Below are 18,323 nucleotides of genomic sequence, written 5' to 3'. Positions count from 1 at the left end.
AGTAAATTGGCATTTTACCCTTAAGAGTCCCCTTGTGAAACATACAATTTCTGCTGAAATTTTGGAAACACAAGATATTGGTTATAATTTTTCATTACTTATTTATGGATCCTTAGCATTTTAAGAAACCAAGTTGAGAATCATTGTTCTTTTATAAAATATGGAGAGTCAGTCAGAAAATTGAAATAAGCTGATAGTAGCAGTGCCAGAAAAAATAGTTACATTTGATATTTTCCACACTATCAGTTAGGTTCAGCCACATGGGTGAACTTTCAAAACAGGTCTTTCTACAATACTTTCCTCTGCAGGAGAACAAACAAAGAAACAAATATATTCCTATATAGGCTTCTATAAGTTCAAATTATTTTATTAATGAATTAGTCATAAGGTACTTATGAATCTCACAGATGATATCTAACATTTAATTCAGTGATTAGCTTATAATCCATCTGTATGACTTTATAATCAGCACACTAATGTATTAACCAAAAATGTCTTCCCTCACCACCCCCACCACTCTCTCTTTAAAAACCACCTAAATTACTATTAAATTTAAACATTGGAAAAATTACACTCACTTTTTTGTCTTTGTTGTATTTGGTAAATATCTCCTGAGCTCTCTCTTCTCCTCCATCCGTGAACAACATGATAATCTTATTGCAGTTGGCTCTAGACACATTATACTGTTAAAAAAAAAATGTATATCATTCATAATAAAAGGTAGGGAGTATAAAAGCAATATGGAAAGAGCATGCACAGGTTGCAAGTAATGACTGAAGTATCTGCTCAATAAGTCAATTCTAAGAAACGGTTCCTGGATCAAGCCAGGCCTACGCATCCCTACACAGGGGCTCTGCCTCATTCCCAACACCCACGGGTCTCCCTTCCTTCAGGCTTCTGATCAAATGTCACCTTACCAGTGAGGACTTTCCTGACAACTTTCCCCTCCCAGGCTGTATTTTTCTCCATAGCATTTCACATTTGTTTACATGTAGTATATATTTTATTTGTCTTTTTATTATTGGCTTCTCCCAATAGAATGTTAAATGCCAAAAGGGCATAAACTTGTGTCGTTTTTGTTCAGTGTTGTTTCCTTGCCTAGATGAATGCCTAGCACATAATAACCTCTCAGTAGTTAATTAATAAATGGGTTTTAAATTAATTAATGGCCATGATGTCAATTTTATACCCCCTATAATTTACACCAGAAACAAAGAAATAATATTAATAAAATGTGCATAACTTTTCACATATATTTTCAATCTATTCACAAACATTTGTTCCTCTTTTCCCTCCTTCATCTTACTTTATTCACTTTACATTTCTGAAATTGCAGTGTTGATCCCTAATGCCCAGTGCTCTTTCATATCTTTGTAAATGTCGACACCTACTTCCACAATATTCTCCTATCTGCTCGCAAGCAGCCACACATATTCTAATCCTGAAAGACTCAATTCCAGTGGTAAATCCTTTCTTACACTTTCTTTAAGGTCCCCAAAGAGGTGGATTTAGGTAAACAATGGATTAGCATCAAAGGGCCATGAAAATGCACAATTAATTTAGAAAGCTGTATTTCTTTGAGGTCTGAAATTATCATCTCAGCCTTTCTACTGTTGTGAAATGTGTTTGTGAAAGTGTTGAGAACAAAAGATTCACACTAATTTATGAATGCTCAGCTTCTTCGAAAATGTCAACCCTCTAGTTCAGCAATATTCAAAGGAGATACAATGTGAGCCTAATTTGTAATTTTAAACCTCTAATGGCCACATTAAAGAAAGTAAAAAGAAATATCTGAAATTCTAATAACATATTTAACTCAGTCATTCAAAAATGTTATCAATTCAACATCAAATCAATATAAAAGTTATTGAGATAATATACTTTTTATCTTTCATAGTAAGTACTAAAATTTCAGTGTGTACTTGTAACACATCTCAGTTCAGACCAGGCACATTTCAAGTGCGCAACACCTACTTGTGATCATGGTTATCACACTGGACAGCACAGTCTTGGTCTTTAAGTGACTAATACATTTTTTAAAAAATCACCAATTCTCCCATAGTATTTAAGCTTATTGAAGGTCCCTATTCCTATTTGTCAAAAAAGGTAAATCCCATTTCCTGTGGAAAAGTTAATGAAGACAACATTTTGCTTTACTGATGAAAAGATCCTGTTTCATATATTCTTACCCCGTTGACTAGGCCATTAGACCATGGGGAGTTAAGGCTTCTAACCAAGCATTGTGAAAACTCAAGTATTAACTAATACAATTTATCACATTCAAGCACCATTCTTATTTTTGAAGATAATTATCTGAAAATATGACCATACAAAAATTTACATATTTTATCATCAAAATAATTTTGTGAAAGATGTTGAAGTCCCTTAAACTAAAATTAGTTTCTCTGATGACCTGTTTTTTCTATTTGCGTATGTAAAATGGGCAAAATAATATTTACCTAAAGGACTGTCTCAGAAAAGTGATAAAGTTTTTAGAACAGAATTTGGTTTCATTTTTTGAAGTAGTGGAGGTATTATTATTATTATTATCACTAAATACAAGTATCAAAGTTACTTTTAGCACATTGAGTCTTGCTGATCTTTCGTAAGACACCCACAAAAAAGAGGAACGCAGAAATGTTGTGTTTTCAACATCATTCTTCCTCAGGACTTGTGGGAAAGCAGAGTCTATCTCAGCAATTTTTCATTGGGTTTGCAGCTGTCTAAAGAATCACACAGTCACAACAAGTATACGTAACTGGCTTGGAAGGAACTAAGCAAAGGAAAGAAATTGATTATGTCAATAAAAATACAACAGCTAGAGCTGGTAATCTACTTTAATATGGTATTTCATGACACACTGTTGTATCTCTGTGTGGCCAGTATGTAGCACAGCATCTATCATATGCACTCAATAAAATTATTTTGGAAAAATGCATCTCAATATATTTGTCAGTATTTTATGAAATGCTAACTGAAGACTAATTCAAATCTTAATGTCTAATTCTATTTGACACTTGGTTCAGTGACCTTAAGGGTAAACCTGGCCGGGACAAACAAAAGAGAAGGAATGGCATTGCATGATGAGAAAAAGACTAGAAGTGTCTGAAAGAGGTAACAGAACATGCTTCAGCTGAATAAGGCAAGCCATGGCATTTGGGAAAATTATTTTAGAATGAAGAATTGCAATATCTAAGGGACATGTGGAAAGCAAAATACATGAGGTTTACTATTGAGGACATATTAAAAATCATTTATAACTTTGGTAAAGGCAGTGGGAGAGGCCAACAGGAGTTAGATCATATTTTATCAGCAACTAATAATGAACGTGGGAGGTAACGTGGCCCCTCTACATGACTGCCTCTGAAATAGTACATTAGGCTTGAGACTCCTCCTCATCATTTCACAACGGAAACCTGAATAGGAGGGAATGAGTGAGGCCAGTTAACAACTCTAAGAGGAATAATTAAAATGCCAAGATCTAGAAACCTTGATTATTGACTCAAGAGAAAAAAGTTAATATAAAAACCTTTCACATTCCTTTACTACAGAAAGAATATATCCCACTCGATCAATTATGCTTGAATTTCAAAGTTTTGAGTTTTTATTTTTTTATTAATAAACATACATTATTTAATAACCATATGCATTTTACCAAACTTCATTTCCCCTGAAAACTGTAGAGTGGAACTTCTTTGCTTTTCTAACTCCTTACTTGCTTATCTAATGGTATCTAAAAAAAATATCACTACCTCAAACTCCAAATAACTGAAAATTCTACTCTCACATTCCCTCTCTGTAGACTCCTGTGCCACCATCCACCTAGTTTTCCAGTTCAGAGAACTTGGAATCACCCCCTCCCCCTCCCAGCAACCCCTCCTACCCACCCAGTCAGGTCACTCGCCTTAACATCTCTACACGTCTAGTCCAACACCAGGATTTCTACAATAGCTTCTTAACGTAGAACACTCGTCAGACCATGTCATTCTCCTACCACAAACTTTTCATTTGCCCCTACACACTTCATTTAAAGGCAGCTCATGGTCTTTCCATTTCCATCACCTCTCCCCTACTGCTTATGGCCCAGCCATACCAATCCACCTGCAATTCTTTCAATGTGCATGACACCCCATGCTTCTGTGCCTTTGTCGATGCTGTTCATTTTATCTCCCTCACCACCTACCTAGATTCAACTCATTCTTCAAAATCCTGTTTTCAAGGAAGTGCAACAATTTTCTGACCTCCTTTGGGTAAGTTGAGCCCCCTTCCCCAAGCTGCTCCGAGCAAACACACCGTGAATACCCTGTAACAGCACTAACACGTTATATGAGAAATGATGATTTAGCATGTTATGCTCGACCTTCTGGAGAGCAAATGGTTTTGTTTATGTCTGGAATTTCAGCAATAGCACTGTGACAGGATAAATTGTGAGGCACTCAATAAATATTGGCTGAATGAACAAATCAACGAGTCATCACCCAATCAGAGATCTTGAAAACTGTTTAGAAGATTTACTTCGGGAACAATGAAATCAAGTTTGCAGAAAAGACCAAATATAAGGGTTTATTTAGTGACTCAGCAAATATGATAGGAATTATGTGCTGATTGTGTCCCAGCCACATGCTAGTTATTAATTAATTATAACACCAACTCAACAGCCTACAGTCTCATGTGCTTTTCTATGTGGTTTGTTATGTCCACAGAGTCTGTGGACATTCTTTACACAAGCCCAGTTAGGAAACCAAGGCAGAGAGATGTTAGGTCCATACTCTGAACCATTGCAATAATATTGCTTCAGAAGAGATACAAACCTGAATGATAGCTCCTGCTTTCAAATAGTTCAAATGAAACAGACAACACGGCCATGTGAAAATACTAGTCCGCAGTGTGAGATCCATGTTATAATATTGTTATGATATGGGACAGGGAGTAGGTGTGCCAGAGTCTAAAAGCCTAACTATAGACATCGATGATTCATTCAAGGGAATTTTCTCTTTGGAAGGAATTTCTGCTCTTCCTGTCTACCTTGATGTTAACCATTTGTACCTTTCTGTACATTTAGGAACAACCTGAAGACTCAAACTAGATGTTTAAAACTGAAATATTTCCAGAAACCATTTGATGATTGAGAGCACGAGTTTCCAAATAAATACAGTACTAATTGAGATAAGACAAAAGAGATGATATTCTAAATGTGCCAACTAAGTTTCCAGTGCTTCTTCAAAATTAAATTAAATAATTACCTTACAAATGTATTTTTTAAACATAGTTTGAAAAAAGAGGGTAGAAGAAAAGATCTAAAAGAAAAAGAAAATCTACATTTTGTATACCTTCTGAATTTTGGATTTAAAAATAAAAAAAGTTCAAACATTTCTACTTCCTAGACACATCTGCTTTCTAAACGAATGAAAAACAGAACCGTTATCTAACCCTACAGAACTGTAACTACCAGGATATTGAAATTCAGATCCTACAATTCAATAATAAAAGACAAAAGGGGGTAGTATTAATACTTACATTAAGCAGCTGTTCAAAAGCAAAACTAAAGCCCTTCTTATAATCTGTGATTCCTTTCGCTGTGATATTATTCACTGCATCTTTCAGCACTTTCTTATTTCTTACATTTGCTTGGACGAGGTGCTGAAAACAGCTTACATCCTGCGCATTGCTGTTAAACTGCAAAAGATAAAAAGGTAAATGCATAAACCAACATTAAAATCAATCATGTAACTTTTACTGAATTTGTGTTATACTTCTCAATCCTTCTGCATTGCTTTCTCTTTCAGAAAGAAAAGTGAGTAGATTGGTAACAGAAGTGCACTAAAGATCAAACAGTAATTTTCATCCACAGCCCAACCCCTACTGTATTAGCCTGTCGCTTATTGACACTTTCCTGAACCTAGCTTGGTTTCCCTGATTATAAATTTGGGATTTGAGTTATGTGAGGTCCCTCCCAGCTCTCAAATTTTATGAGCATTTAGATTCCAAAAAAAAAAAAAAAAAAACCCACAAAACTCTCAACAAACAATGAAATATATTCAGAATGCAGAAATGATATGATGATGCCTGCACAGAATACAGGGAGAAACTGAGCATTTTACTTGCCTCGCATGAGGAAACGCTAAATGGAAAAGTGGTACACAGAATGTCAGGAACAGACGTTTAGTAAATTTGAAATTTGATGGTAGTCTTCCCATGGGGATTAAAACAGGAAAGTAATCTGAAAGACTCAAGAACAATGAGTGGTCTTTCAGAACTATCACTCTAGAGGTTATATAGGGAATGCAGTGGGATCACAGAGGCAAGAGAAAGGGCAAGCAGGTCATGGCAGAGTTACTGCTGTGAGTGACAAGGGCCTGAACAACAAAGAGTCTGTAGGAGGAGAAAACAAACTCCAATAATATCTGCCCCAAATTGAAAATTTAAGAATGATCACCAAAGTAATTTCAGCAACCGTATAAAAAGTATTCACACAGTTCACTGGATATTTCCAAAAAGATAAGAAAAGGACTCCAGCAAGAAGATCAGGGCGCTAAAATGAATGGGATCGTCCTATCATTTATTAACTCTGCTATGTGTACAAGCCCCTTAGGCTCCTGGGGCCTAGACTGTCACATCTGCAAAATGAGAATGATAATAAAAACATACTTGCTAAGAGGAAAGGGGCTGGCCAGATCAAATGTTGAAGACATTCTCAGATCAAAAGCACATAACGATTTTAATAGGTGGATCACAAGCCAAAATATATTTTTACATAAGTGATTATCTATTCTCGTAAATATAATGCATCATTCTTTTTTCTCTGAAGATCCCTGAAGCCTAGTGATAAGGTACACTGTACAATTCATCAATCCGTTAAGCAAATATTCATTGGCGGCCTGTTATATGTCCAGAGTTGTGGTAGGTGAGAGCTCTGTGCCTTCAGACATGAGGGAAGTTATGCACACACATATATACATGTATGTAAGCACTTATATGTGTTTACTTTGTGCTGCATTGACTATTTGCTCTACAAATACTAATCATTTCCTCTTTGGAAATGCGCTGCAAGTAAGTAGTATTATTACCCATGAGAAACCTTAAGCATAGTTAAATGACTTGTCCATAGTCACGTAACAAATAAGTAACAGAGAGTCAGGATTCAGACTAGCACTGTAGCAAGAGTCTGGGATTTTAACTACTCCCGCAGTACCTCTCAACATACTACAATAAATCATGATGAGTTATGTAAAGCAATATAATCCTCATTTCTAAGAGATAATATCTGGAGAATGGGTTCTGATTCGGACTGTAAGAAGTTGGGGGGAAAATTCCCTAAGAAATGGCATTTCCTGTGATTCCACAGAAATGTTTCCTTGAAGACTATGGAGGAAGAACATTCCAGGCAGATAGAACAACACGAAAAAGGCCCTGATGTGACAAAAAGAAAAGAAGCCTCTTAGGGAAACAAAGATGGAGAGTTTAGCTCAGTTTCATATGAGGACTAATGACATAAAATAAGCTCAGGGACGGAGGCAGGGTCTAATGGAAATGCTAAACAATTAGGCATGTATTCTCTGTGAAAGGGCCAGTCACGAAAGGTTTTAAGCCAAATGCAAAATAATTTAATCTAGAACTTTAACAGCTCGCTTAGGAATTGGATGTAAGGTGAGCAAAATTCAAAGGATGGAAAATAATTAGGAGGCTATTGCGGTAACCCAGCTGAACAGACAAAGTGGCTTTGTTATTCATGGAGATGGTCCGAAAAGAGGGGTTCAAAACCTATTTTGGAGAAAGAATCACTAGCCTGTGATGGTGCACTGGGTCTGCGTTGAGTAAGAAGAGAATTCTGACATGGGCATCTGCGTGGCCGGAGGAGGGATGGGTTCAGGGACACTTGAGGATTAGGGGAGAGAAGCACACAGTTCAAGTGCGGGTGAGATTTCAGTATGTGAGATACGCAAATGAAGATGTCAAGAAATCATAACGTTGAAAGCAAGAGGCTCAGAAGAAGTCTTGATTAAATATAAAAAACACGGGAAGCTTCAGCAGAGAAATCTGGTTTAAAACCATGCGAATAAAAGTGAAGCAGAGGAGCGGGTCCCTGAGAAAACTGAGCAGGAGTAAGATCCCCTGGAGGCAGGAAGGAAGTCAGGAGACTGGACTGTCTTAGATGATGAGAGGAAAACAGTCTCAAGAAGAACACACTGCGGGGCAGAGACAGGAAAGATGAGGGCTTAAAAGCACCCACCGCGCTCATCCGCGTTACACAGGCAGCGTCTGGAGGTCGGGGGGCGGGGTGGGGGGCGGTGGAACCCGATGGAGCGCGCTGAACAATGGGAGGGATTAGCCCGTGCAGAGGCAAGTCTTCAGAGCACCTCGGCTGGGAGGCAGAGAATGAACAGGGTGGTCCCTGAAGGGGTGGACTGGGGTCGAGGAGAGGCTTCTTTAAAGTGAAGGGTCACTAGAGCAAGAGAGGATTTATCTTGAAGAGAGAAGGAAGAAAACGGTGCAGGCAACAGAACAGAGGTGAAAAACGAAGCTCTTGTGAAGATGGGGAAGGACGGGATACAGAGGCTCCCAGAGGAACAAGCCTGTAAGAAACCATGTATCCACTTCATTGTTCTGGGAAAGAAGAGCGAGGGCTGAGTCCCGCCGCTGGGTGTACAGAGATTTGGTGTGGGGAAATGTTATTATTGCCTGTGGCTTTTGTCTCCAGTGGACCATGAAGCAAGGTCATCAGGATAAAGTAAAACAGGAGGTGGAAGGTTTGGAGAGAGTATAGATAAAACAGGAAGCAAAATGTCTTGCAAAGATAAATATTGAGTTCTCTCTCACTTTTACTTTGAACATTACTTTTGGGTACATCATATATATGAGAACAAAGCTCCAATATACTTGTTTTCAATAAAGTCAATCATTGAAAAGTCAGTATCTTCAGATCCGAATACCACTGCCTCTTCCCCCCCGCCATTATTTGATAATCTGACACAATCTTATGCTACACATCCCGTTTTAAAAGAAAAAGAATGTGAGAATTCCCGTGTTAGAAAGTAAAAAAATAAAGTAAAAATAAAAAATAGATTGCCAATACATTAACGGTAAAACATCTGACCTTAAAGAATCATTAGAAATGATTACAGGAAATGTTATTATGTGATTTAATTAAATCATGAAACTTGATAAAATTACAAGTTATGCAGAAAATGAACACTGAATCATGTATTGCCCAGAGTCTTTCGGTTGGCCTTAACCTGCTTTTAACACAGAAGAGTGAAGCATCTCATTAAGTCACTTTAATACAAACTGATTAAATGTAAATTCAATTCATTAAATACAAATTCAGTGGTGTATAACAGAAATACTACAATTATACTCATAACAAAACTCATAAATAATGCAGAGAAAGGAATAACTCACAAAGTATAAGTCCCTATGGCAAATCTTATTCTCCAAGAAAGGAATGAGAAATGTGAAAAGTTCTGACTTAGGTAAGTATATATTTCACAGACATCTTAGACTCACTTTTTAGAGTAGAAAAAAAAAAAAAAAAAAGAACAGATTTACTTTCACAAACTGAAATTACAGTCTTTGGTGACATGTGTCCAGACTGTAATTTATAAACCACATATTTAATACATTAACCACCACTTAGGGCAAAAGTCTAATAATATAGCATTATACAGCTTTGAAATACTACATGGTGACTGAAAATAGATTTAAGGAGCCCTGCTTTTAGAATCTCTTAAGAAAATACTTCTTTTAAATATGTATACTTAACTAATCTTACAGAGCCCCAAATCCAAACTAACGTCACACTCATTCCTTTCCCAATCCCAGAAAATTCAACCAAGTAGGTCCCTTATCAGAAATGCTGAGAAAAATCTCTGCTAGCACGCTGAGACAGGAAGGTGTGTGGGTTAACGTGAGCATCTGGGGTAGCAATGAGGAGGGATTTCTATCTCTGCCCCAGCATTTGAACATTCTTTTGTTTTCCTCTTCCACATACCCTGCTCCTTCTGCCTACAACACTTGTTGTCCCACTTACCTCAACATTCTTTCCTTATAAAAGGCTTTCATGATCTTCCCTGACTAGGTCAAATCACCCCATTAAAAGTTTCATAGGCCTAGATGTATCTTTTTTATGGACTACATCACAGTCATAATTCTATATTTCTTTGTATGATATCTTTATAGACTCTTTGACTGGATTAAAAGCCATGGCCAAAAAAGAAAATAGCCATCCCACCACTGTACTTGACATATTAATAGGTATCCATATAATTGGTGTACAATAAACATACAAAATAAATATTTACTGAATGAATGTATGGAGTTTAAGAAAATTAGAAGACAGTGCACAAATACTGATCAATAATTTAGCTAAAGGCTTCTAAGTATAGAACCTGTATTTTAGTTCTGCAATATCTTGTTAAATTTGTACATTTAAAAATATAAATACTCTGTCCAAAAAGACACTATTAAAATATCCAAATGAAGATGTATGCAGAACACCTGGCATGGAGCCTGGCACATAGTAAATGTTAAATCAACTGCAACTCTATTGTTTTAAAAATTATTTTAGTAAGAACATTAGTATACTTCATAAGAAATAAGAATAGATTCCTAGATTCATGAGAAAGATTCATATAAACAATATCAGCTTTAGTGACCCTTAAATAAAGTTCACTACTGGGATGGTACAAGTGGCCCTCAAACATTAATTTAGTTCTTGAAACAGTCTCTGGGAATACCATGAACAGTAAATTTCAATGCTTCCAATGAACCTTTCTATTAAATACCACAATCAAGTACACATATCAAATTAAAAGATAATTTAAGACCCAAACAAATTGTTAATTTCTCAAATGAAATAACTTAAACTCTTTGTTTTGTAAAGGCAAGGTCTATTTTTTGTTCTGATGTCCTGTGCCAAATAAGAAATCATCCACAAAATATTTCTGAGAGAGGAGGTTCTGCTGCTCATTGGATTAACCTGAGATACAAATGCTGAAATGCTGACATTGCCTTGATATACACAAGTCAAAGAAGCATCAAGTTCCTGAAAAGCAACCTTGTCTAGAAATGGCACCTATAATACACCTTCATGGAGTACCAAGGCTCCCACTGAAGAGGTTGGTGGGCTCAAGTAGTTTTCCCCTAGACTGTTGAAGAATTAAAGGCAAAATAAATCCAAAGGTGATATTCTTCCACTTGGAACTGCAGAGAAAAAGTGGCCCATTTAATCTTTGTCTGACCACTCAGTATGTCCTTAATTTCCACCCCCTCACCTCATCCATGTATTTCAAACTCTATTTTTTTTTTTTGCCATGAAAAAGAAATACAGTGTAAAATTATGGGCTCACGCTGTATAGATGATCAGCAAAAACAACTCAAATTCAGACTGGCCTGCTTTGGAACATGCGTATTTTTTTAAATTATAAAATATAAGTAAACTACTTTACATAATTAACTACTGTAAATAATTTATATAACAAATTTATATTATACAAAGTAATTTAAATGGATTATCTAAGTTAAATAAACTGCAAACAATTTTGCATATCAGGCAGTAGTTACGAATTGTGGTATCAGAAGCGATCTACATTTTGGACACCAGATGGCAATGAAGGAAAATAAAAGGAAAGTGAACAGAGGCTGTGATCTTCAAAATCTTGGTTGCTTTATTCCTACTAAAATACTTGTTATTTATTTTGATTTTCCCATTTTTCATAGGAAACTAGGAAATATTATAAAGAAACAAAATGGTTATTCTAAAATCCAGAGAAAATAGCTTATAGCATTTACCCGCATGCATATGTACATATTCCTAGTTAAGAATGACTTTAAGGTTTTTATCTATTGCCAAATTACTTTCCAGATATATTGAGCCAATTTAAATATGTGGGAGAGTCTCACTTCACTCTCAGACACACAACATTTTTATTTGCTAAACTGTAATTTAAAATAATATTTCAATATTCAATAATTACTTGAATTCCTCAGTGGTTAATGAAGTGAAAGTTTTTCTCACATATTGATTATCATATAAACCTGTGAATTGTAAGTCGTATTTTTTCCAGTTTGTTGCTTACCTTCTAATTTTAACTTTTGATCCTGTTCTTTATGATTTCTTAAAATATTTTTATGCTTAGAAAACCATCCATTATTCAGGTAAATAAACATCTACAGTTTCTACTAATATTTGATGGTTTTGTTTGCTTGTTTTACATTTTGGTGTTTAGTCATGGTGGAAATTATTTTCCCCAATAGCATGAGGGGACAATTAGATTAAGCAATTTTTTTTCAAATAGCCAGTTTTCCCTTTTATTGAATAATTATTGGCTCCTGATCCACTGTGTATAATAAATTAAGATTATGGATATATTTCCTTTACTATTTGGATACATATTCCTTTACTGTTCCCATTATTTCACCAGCTTCTTACTTTTTAATATTAATAATAAAAATATTAGCTAACATGTACTGAAAATCACAGCTATGCCAATCTAAGAACATCACATGTATTAATTCACTTAACCTTGACCAAGCTTAAAGTCTTAGCTGTAATATGGTTTCCAATATACAGCTGAGGAAATGAGGCTTAGCGTGTCAAGGAAAGTGCTCTGAGTCACTCAACAACCAAGGTCAGGACTCTACTTCAAACCCAAACCCCTGAGACTCTTCTCCATGCTGTCTAATCACTTTTAATTTATGCCAGAAGAATAAGCTGCCATACTCTGTCACGCTACTTTTTCCACCACTATTTTCCTATTGAACTTCAGAACTGTCTTTTGTCAAATTAAAACCACATTTACCAATAATTTTGGGACAAACTGGTATCTTCACATGAGTCAGCTTTTCATTCCAGGAAGAATTATTCATCAATTCCACATTTATTACTGTTCCTCCATTTCAACTCTTATACATACATCTCATACACTCTTTTCTCTTTCTTTCTTTTTTTTTTTAAATTTTATTTATTTATTTATTTATTTATTCGGTTGCACCGGGTCTTAGTTGCGGCACGCATGTGGAATCTAGTTCCCCGGCCAGGGATCGAACCCAGGCCCCCTGCATTGGGAGCATGGAGTCTTAAGCACTGTGCCACCAGGGAAGTCCCTCTTTTCTCTTTCTTAAACTTCAAGTCCTAAAGAGATCAATCAAGATGGCAGAGTAAGAGGATGTGAAGCTTACCTCCCCCCACAAACACATCAAAAATACATCGACATGTAGAACAATTCTCACTGGAAACTGTCATCAGGACTCCTGTACAACCAAGGCTATCAGAAAGATATATATGTAATTGGGTAGGAAGGGAAGAAAAGTGATTGGGTCAGGACCTGTGCCCCTGGGAGGGGACTCAAAGGAAAAGGGAGATTCCACAGATGGAGACCCTCCCTGGGGAGTGGGCGGTGTGAGCCACAGATGGGGTAGCCCAGTACCGGTGTCCTGCCCGGGGGAGATGAGACCCTTTGGCTGGTGGGAGGACCTCTGCAATGACCAGGAGGGCTGCAGGAAGCCTGGACGTCACTTGTGAGGGGTGCATGCATGCGCTGGCTTGCTCCCAAATCAGGGTGAAGAGAAGACTACTCTAGCGGCTGCTGGTGGCCCATGACCACCTTGCTGCCCGGCTCAGCCCGAGCTGAGAGAACGCCCTGGCCCCGCTCATTCCATGTCACAGTGTGGCACTGGTTCTGGGGTGGCCACAACTGGGAAGAAGATTCAACACAGGGACACAGAGGCGCCGCGATCCCAGGGTGGAGCCTGGGTGGACTGACAGTGGCCATTGTTGGCATTTACTCAAGCAGCGCCTCAGAAGAAGCCCAGATTTCTGATGGCAGCTGCTCCATCACAGCTCATGCCCCAGTATATGCTGGGAGTCCATACGGGCCCTGCCTGCCCTGTGGTGTGGCTCTACCACAGAGTGGGGGCAGCAGAGTCTTAGGGCTGTGGTCATCTGCGAGGGACAAAAGGCACTGGCACCCAAGGCTGTGTCTGAGCAGAGCAAGGGAAACAACTGCGGGCACCTGAAGGGGCAGCTCATCTGAGACAGCTCAGACTCCTGTCTGTGGACAACATGAGCCAAGAGCTCACATGGGCCCCCCTGGCTTCAGCACTCCCCCCACTCTGGGGCAAGGATCCCATTTTTGGGGAGAGAGGACAACACAAACTTAAAGAGAACAGAACCAACTCAGGCCTGACCATCAAGGCTTTTGCTCCAGCAACTTGGGATCAGACCCCACCCACAACAGCACAGTGATGGCCAGTGAGCAGAGGGGGAAGTCTTGCCTCACACCCAGCTTCAGCTTTAGCCCCTCTGGGTGCAGTCCCACCCCCTACCAGGGTGACAGATGCCAGCACATCCTGAAGAAAGATGTTACTTGCATCCACATCAAATCCAGCTCTCCCACCAAAGGCACTGGGCACATGCAGTCTGTACAGGGACACTCTCACATAAGCACACACATTTAAAACTGCAATAGGTAATTGCTTCACCTAAATTCATAGAGGCAGAGAAATTTAAGCAAAATTAAAAGGCAGAGGAACTGCTCTCAATTAGAAGAGCAAAAGAAAATCCCTGAATAAAAGAGCTAATGAAACAGGAATAATTTACCAGATAAAGAATTCAAAGCATTGGTAATAAAAATGTTAACTGAATTAGGGGAAAGCATAGATGAACACAGTGAAAACATTAACAGAGAACTAGAAAATACTACAAAGACCCAATCAAAAATAAAGAATTCAGTAACTGGAGAAAACAAACAAAAAAACCCCAACACACTATAAGGAATGAGTAGCAGACCAAGTGATACAGAAGAATGCATAAGTGATCTGGAAAACAGAATAATGGAAATCACCCAAACAGAACAGCAAAAAGAAAAACAAATTTAAAAACATGAAAACTTTTTAAGAGATCGCTGGAACAACAAGTATACCAACATTCGCATTATAGGGGTCCCAGAAGGAGAAGAGAGAGAAAAGGGTATTTAAAATGTATTTGAGGAAACTACAGCTGACAACTACCCAAACCTGAAGAAAGAAACAGATATCCAGAAGCACAGAGAGTCCCAAACAAAATGAACCCAAACAGACCCACACCAAGACACATCATAATAAAAATGGCAAAAGTTAAAGTGAGAATTCTAAAGGCAATGAGAGAAAAACAAAGAGTCATACAAGGGAATCCACATAAGGCTATCACCCGATTTCTCTGCAGAAACTCTGCAGGTCGAAAGAGAGTGCCATGATATATTCAAAGTCCTTAAAGGGAGAAACGTGCAACCTAGGATACTTTACACAACAAGATTATAATTTAGAATAGAAGAAGAAATAAAGAACTTCGCAGACAAGCAAAAACTAAAAGAGTCCATCAATACTAAACATACCCTAAAAGAAATGTTACAAGGTCTTCTCTAAGTGAAAAAGAAGTAAGAATCTATATGAAAGGGGAAATCCCACTATGAAATGCAAATATATTGCACATATTGAGGATCAACCACTTAAATACGCCAGTATAAAGATTAAAAGACAAAACATTGTAAAAGAACCATAACTACAGTAAACAAGGGATAAACATGAAGATGCAAAATACGACATCAAAAACACAGTATGTGGGCGAGGGGAGTAAAATGCAGATCTTTTAGAATGTGTCTGAACTTAAAGGACTATCAATTTAAAACAACTAGATACAGTTATAGGTCAACATGTATGAACCCCAAAATAACCATAAATCAAAAACCAACAATAGATGTAGAAAAAAAAAAAAAAAAGGAACACAAGCATACTACTAAAGAAAATCATCAAACCACAAGGGAAGAAGCAAAAAGAAAAAGAAATGAACAGAGTAGAACTATAAAAAAATACCAGACAACAAGTAATAAAACAGCAATAAGTACATACCTACCAATAATTACTTTAAATGCACATTTAATCCAACAATGCATAAAAAAGATAATACACCATAATCAAGCTGGATTTATTCCATGGTACAAGGATGGCTCAACATATGGAAATCAATCAGTTTGATAGACCACATTAACAAAAGGAAAGACAAAAACCACATGATCATCTCAATAGATGCAGAAAAAGCAGTTGACAAAATTCATCATCCATTCATGATACAAACTCTCATCAAAGTGTGTACAGAGGGAAAATATCTCAACATAATAAAGGCCATTTATGACAAATTCACAGTCAGTATAATATTCAATGGTGGGAAGGTAAATTTGTGTAGCCACTATGGAAAACAGTATGGAGGTTCCTAAAACACTAAAACTAGAACTACTATATGATTCAGTAATTCCACTCCTGGGTATATATCCAGAAAAAACAAAAACACTAATTCTAACTGATACATGCACCTCAATGTTCATTGTAGCACTGTTTATCATAGCCAAGAGACAGAAGCAACCCAAGTGTCAATAAACAGACAAATATATAAAGAAGATGTGGTATATATTTACAATGGAATATTACTCAGCCATAAAACAATGAAAATACGCCATTTGCAGCAATGTGGATGAACCTAGAGAATATTATGCATAGTGATGTAAGTCAGAGAAAGACATATACCATACAATATCACTTATATGTGGAATCTAAGAAAGAAAACAAATGAATGTAAAGAGTAAAACAGAAATAGACTCACGGTATAGAAAACAAACTAGTGGTTACCAGTAGGAAGAGGGAAGGAGAAGGGACAAGATAGGGTTATGGGATTAAGAGGTACATACTACTGTGTATAAAATAGATAAGCAAGAGGGATATATTGTACAGCACAGGGAATTATAGCCAATATCTTGTAATAACTTCTAATGGAGTATAATCTGTAAAAATACTGAATCACTATGCTGTATACCCAAAACTGGTAAAATATTTTAAATCAAAGATACTTCAATAAAAATAAATAAATAAAATAAAATAAAATGCACGTCCTAAATATATTAGTAAAAGTACTGCTAGGTAATTCATGGCTTTTGCTAATATTGTGAATGTGATTTTAATTTCTATTATTAATCCCTGTTCAGCAAAAACCAGACATGTGGTCACCCTCCCATGGTTAGAGGTGCCACAAGTATCTTTGCTAATAGCACTCTGGGACTTGATCACTCCTGTCCTCCAATTGATGTTGCTGTCCCCTAACACTGGCTGCTGTCTTACAGTCTCCTTGGCCTATAGAAAAAAAATTTTAATAAAGAATTGACTATTTTTTAATTCAGTTTAGGAAAACCAGGTCTAGTCCAGGCCCTGCCTGTAATAAGCACCCACAGCCATGACTGATTCAATTATCTCCTCTGAGCTTCAGGTTTTTCTCTCTGAAATAAAAGCCTTTGCTAGATCACTTGGAAAGCCCCTCAAATTCTAAAATCATATTTATATCTGAAAATTTTAACTATGATGGAAGAATTACATAAATGCATAGGAATAATAAATTCTGTATATACCAAAAGAAAATGGCATCAATAAAAAGTGAAAATATTGAGAACATTATTAAGACACAATTTATGTTTGCCTCTAATTATAAATCATGGCCCATCAAAACTTCTGATAAATGTCATTTTTAAACAAATATTCCCATTAACTTGAATCATGGCATGCCCAAAATTCAGTCTGTTGACTTTTGTCAAAAACTTGAAAGAATTTCTGAGTAAGTCCCAAGTATCTTTTTTAATATATTCTATTTACATGTTGGTACAGAAAACTTTTAAACCTCTCTAAATATAGGCATTTATAAGAATTTCAAGCAATTGAGAGTGTGCTACTCTTTTGCTTCAGAATTAATTTGTATTTAGCTTCCTTGCTCATAACAACTTGATATTTGTATTTTCTCAACCATCTTTTAATCAACCAGTGTGCAATTCTGATTCCAGAGCACTCATCCAACTAGAAATATGGGCAGCTTTCTCTCCATCATTCTCGAGATATAATAATTGTATCAGTATTATTCCTAATATAAGTATTTTTCTCATAGCCCTGTGGAAATTTGCGTGCCAGCTCCCAAAGATGAAGCTTTACTGAAATGACCAAATGATCACATACTCTATGATCACTTCCTCTTCACCCACACTGTGATGCAGAGCTGACCAATATGTTTAATATTTTCATGGAGCATGAAGCTGAGTACTTGGAACATCTTCCCTAATTGAAAAAAGAACATTTGTGATGATGGCTGGCTTTGCCTAAAGAATACAATGAGCAAGATACACACACCTAATGTGTTTGCAGAGTAGAGATACTGTCATACTGACAATATGAGTGAGAATGACTCTGGTCACTTAAAACACAAAGGTATTTTATCACTGACCGAAATTTGTTATAAAATGACATCTATACAGCACTCT

General features: G+C 36.8%; 1 protein-coding gene across 11 annotated transcripts in view; it reads right to left on the bottom strand.

Annotated features, from left to right (window-relative positions):
• Window positions 1-18,323, bottom strand: part of CACNA2D1 (calcium voltage-gated channel auxiliary subunit alpha2delta 1) — a 500,481-nt gene that overhangs the window by 85,010 nt on the left and 397,148 nt on the right. For all 11 annotated transcript variants that reach the window (XM_059934042.1, XM_059934046.1, XM_059934039.1 and 8 more), the window contains 2 exons: window positions 5,518-5,676; window positions 579-683 (listed from right to left, as the gene is read on the bottom strand). In XM_059934042.1, the coding sequence (XP_059790025.1) occupies window positions 579-683; window positions 5,518-5,676 (264 nt within the window). The remainder of the gene's footprint in view (window positions 1-578; window positions 684-5,517; window positions 5,677-18,323) is intronic.

The sequence above is a fragment of the Balaenoptera ricei genome, chromosome 9 (assembly GCF_028023285.1).
Source record: "Balaenoptera ricei isolate mBalRic1 chromosome 9, mBalRic1.hap2, whole genome shotgun sequence".
In the NCBI taxonomy this organism is placed as follows: Eukaryota; Metazoa; Chordata; class Mammalia; order Artiodactyla; family Balaenopteridae; genus Balaenoptera; species Balaenoptera ricei.
This window is presented reverse-complemented; position numbering and strand designations above follow the sequence as displayed.